Raw genomic sequence first — 2,552 nt, forward strand, 5'->3', positions numbered from 1 at the left:
CTTCTGCCCTCCCGGTCAGTGGGCACTTCCCTAAGGAACGCTTGTGCCAGGGCGGGGGGTGGTGAAGGGTAAGGTCAGCCACCTTTCCCAGGGGGACCCGGTGACGAAAGAGGCGGCTTAGGGCGCCTCACGGCCCCTCACAGTGCAGGGCTCTCCCCGGAGAAATTCCAACTCTGAAAACCAGGGCAGAGCAGACAGAGTGACGCGGGAAAAAGATGGGTCCTGGTCTCTCAAAGCAAGACACGGATGCACCTATTACCCCGTCTGGGGAAAACTGAGGGAAATGGAAGAGAACACAAGACATGCAAAACAGTGATGCCCAAGCTTGCATCGGGACCCACACGGGTAGTGCCGGCACTTGTCACACAAATGACAAGAAAAGCTGTCCCCTTTTTCCCCAGCCACACGTAGAAAAGCACTTAAGAGCTCAAAGGTGAAGCCTGTCACACTCCAAATACAAAATGATTTACTTACATGCAGCAAATATACAAGAAGTGAATCCAAAAACAAACTTAATTCATTATATTCGCCTGGCACAATTGCAATTCAGTTTTAAAAAAATATTTGTAAAATACTGAGACTGACCTGAATTCAAGTATAACGGTCTCTTCAGCAGAAACACCATCAATGCAGTGAAACGTTACACGGAACAAATCGAGGCAAAACGCCTTCTGAGTTTCCCCCTTAAATTTCTGTGTGGTTTTTTTAAACACGGTTTTAATGCCAACACAACTCACAACTGTGTTTTTAAAATGAATATTATTGCATTGTTTTTGCATATCTTGTGGGACAGAAAATGCCGTTACTGATTCCCGTTTCAGAAGCAGAGACAGTGGTTTGCTTTTGCTTTCAAACGGCCCCAGACTTACAGCTCCCCACCCTCAAGCCCCAAGGGGAACTGCGGGCGGACTGGCGGCCCGGGCTCAGCCCACGCCCGCACACACGCACCCCACCGTACACACGGCACACACACTCGCTGAGACCCCGTGCTGCTTCCTCTCTCGGCCACGCGCTACTACACACATTTGTGCAAGACCCTACCAAGTGCATTGCTGATCACCTTTAAATTATGAAACCAAACCGAAGAAATCTTGTCACTACCTAAGGAAATGATAACAAACTATTGGGCATACACCACGGCTGGTAAAACTCTCCCACGGCGGCTCTGTTGAATCCTCCGTAGAAAAGGAAACCACGACCGTTAAATAATACAACAAAACTGAACCCGATTTACATTTGCAAAAGTGAAAACGGTAAGGTGGGTGGCTGCAAAACTTTGTAAACACTCTTCTCCCTCCCCTCCCCCGGGAAAACAAAAGTATAAAAAAACAAAACCCCCCAAATGAAAACTGCAACATGCTGTGAAGAAAAATGTCAAATCCCCAAACAAAAGAGCGCTGGACGGACGCTCAGCACCCCCGGTCTTGTCCCGGCGGGCGTGCCCGCTCCCCCGGTGCCAACGGTGCGGCGTGGCCGTGACCGTGGCCGGGTGGGAAGGGGGTCCAGACACGGGTGGCGCAGGGGGCGGTGGCCAGCCTTGGCTTGGAGCTGCAGCGCCCTCCCCTCCCCAGGGCCTGGCCGGGGCCTCCTTCCTTCCGTGAAGGCACAGGGCCCTGGCTCTATGGGGACGGTGAGGCTCGTACAGAATATGTGCAAAACGAGTTCTTGACAAGCAGAGTTGAAAAACACCCGTTTGGCGTAGGGTCCTTTGGGTGAGGGCTGAGGGAGCCGAGGCGGCCGCCGGGGGTGGGGGGCCCTCCCTGGTGCCCGCGCCCTCCCCCCACCGCTCCCCGCCGGACACGGACCGCGGCTGCTTCTCTCCTGGCCGCCGACTCGGTCTTGTCCCTACGAAGTGAATGAAGACGCTGTTCCGGTTAACTCCAGGTCACGGGAACAGTGAGGCACTTCTGAAACGGACCCATTAGGAACATGGAGACAAATAAAAACCCGGCATCTCCGGCCCGGCTGCTACAGGCTGCTGGCGAAGGCCCTGCTGTCCCGGGGCTCCTCTCCGCCCTGGTGGGGCTCGGGGCTGGGCGCCCAGGCCGCGTCCTCCGCGCCCCCCTCTCGGTCTGGCCCTGGGTCCCTGCAGTTTGCACACGGGAGCAGGGTACCGTTGGGGCTCTGCCGGGCGCCCCCGCTAAGGATGTTGTCGGCCGCGCTCTCCATCTCCTCGATGGTCATGTCGCAGGCGTCGGCCAGCTCCTGGGTGGTGGCCTCGAGGAACCTGCGATCCTGAGCAAACTGCCCCAGTCCTTCTGAGATCAAGACCTGGGGGAGAGGGGCCGGGACGGCGTTACTCCTGAGCCCGGCTCTTCCCTTCGGGGCCGGCGCAGGGGCTTCCGACTGGTCACTTTGGGAGGAGAGTGTGTGTACGCGTGTGCGTGTACTCGTGTGTGTACGCGTGTGCGTGAGTACACGTGTGTGTGCTGCGCACCGGGCAGGAGTGGGACGGAGCACCCCTGCGGGCATCAGGGGCGTGCGGGCCAGAGGAGAGACGGCGGGGCAGGGGCACCGTCCTCAAACGCAGGCAACCTGGGCGCACGGAGGCC

At 57.1% G+C, this 2,552-nt stretch overlaps 1 protein-coding gene across 2 annotated transcripts in view; it reads right to left on the reverse strand.

The window, feature by feature from the left end:
• Positions 1 to 443: 443 nt before the first annotated feature.
• Positions 444 to 2,552, reverse strand: part of CACNA1C (calcium voltage-gated channel subunit alpha1 C) — a 420,733-nt gene continuing 418,624 nt past the window's right edge. For both annotated transcript variants that reach the window (XM_024733016.1, XM_024733015.1), the window contains exon 47: positions 444 to 2,271. In XM_024733016.1, coding sequence (XP_024588784.1) covers positions 1,969 to 2,271 — 303 coding nt within the window. In that variant the 3' untranslated portion in view covers positions 444 to 1,968. The remainder of the gene's footprint in view (positions 2,272 to 2,552) is intronic.

Source organism: Neophocaena asiaeorientalis, unplaced genomic scaffold (assembly GCF_003031525.2).
Source record: "Neophocaena asiaeorientalis asiaeorientalis breed wild unplaced genomic scaffold, Neophocaena_asiaeorientalis_V1.1 scaffold150, whole genome shotgun sequence".
NCBI classification, from domain to species: domain Eukaryota; kingdom Metazoa; phylum Chordata; class Mammalia; order Artiodactyla; family Phocoenidae; genus Neophocaena; species Neophocaena asiaeorientalis.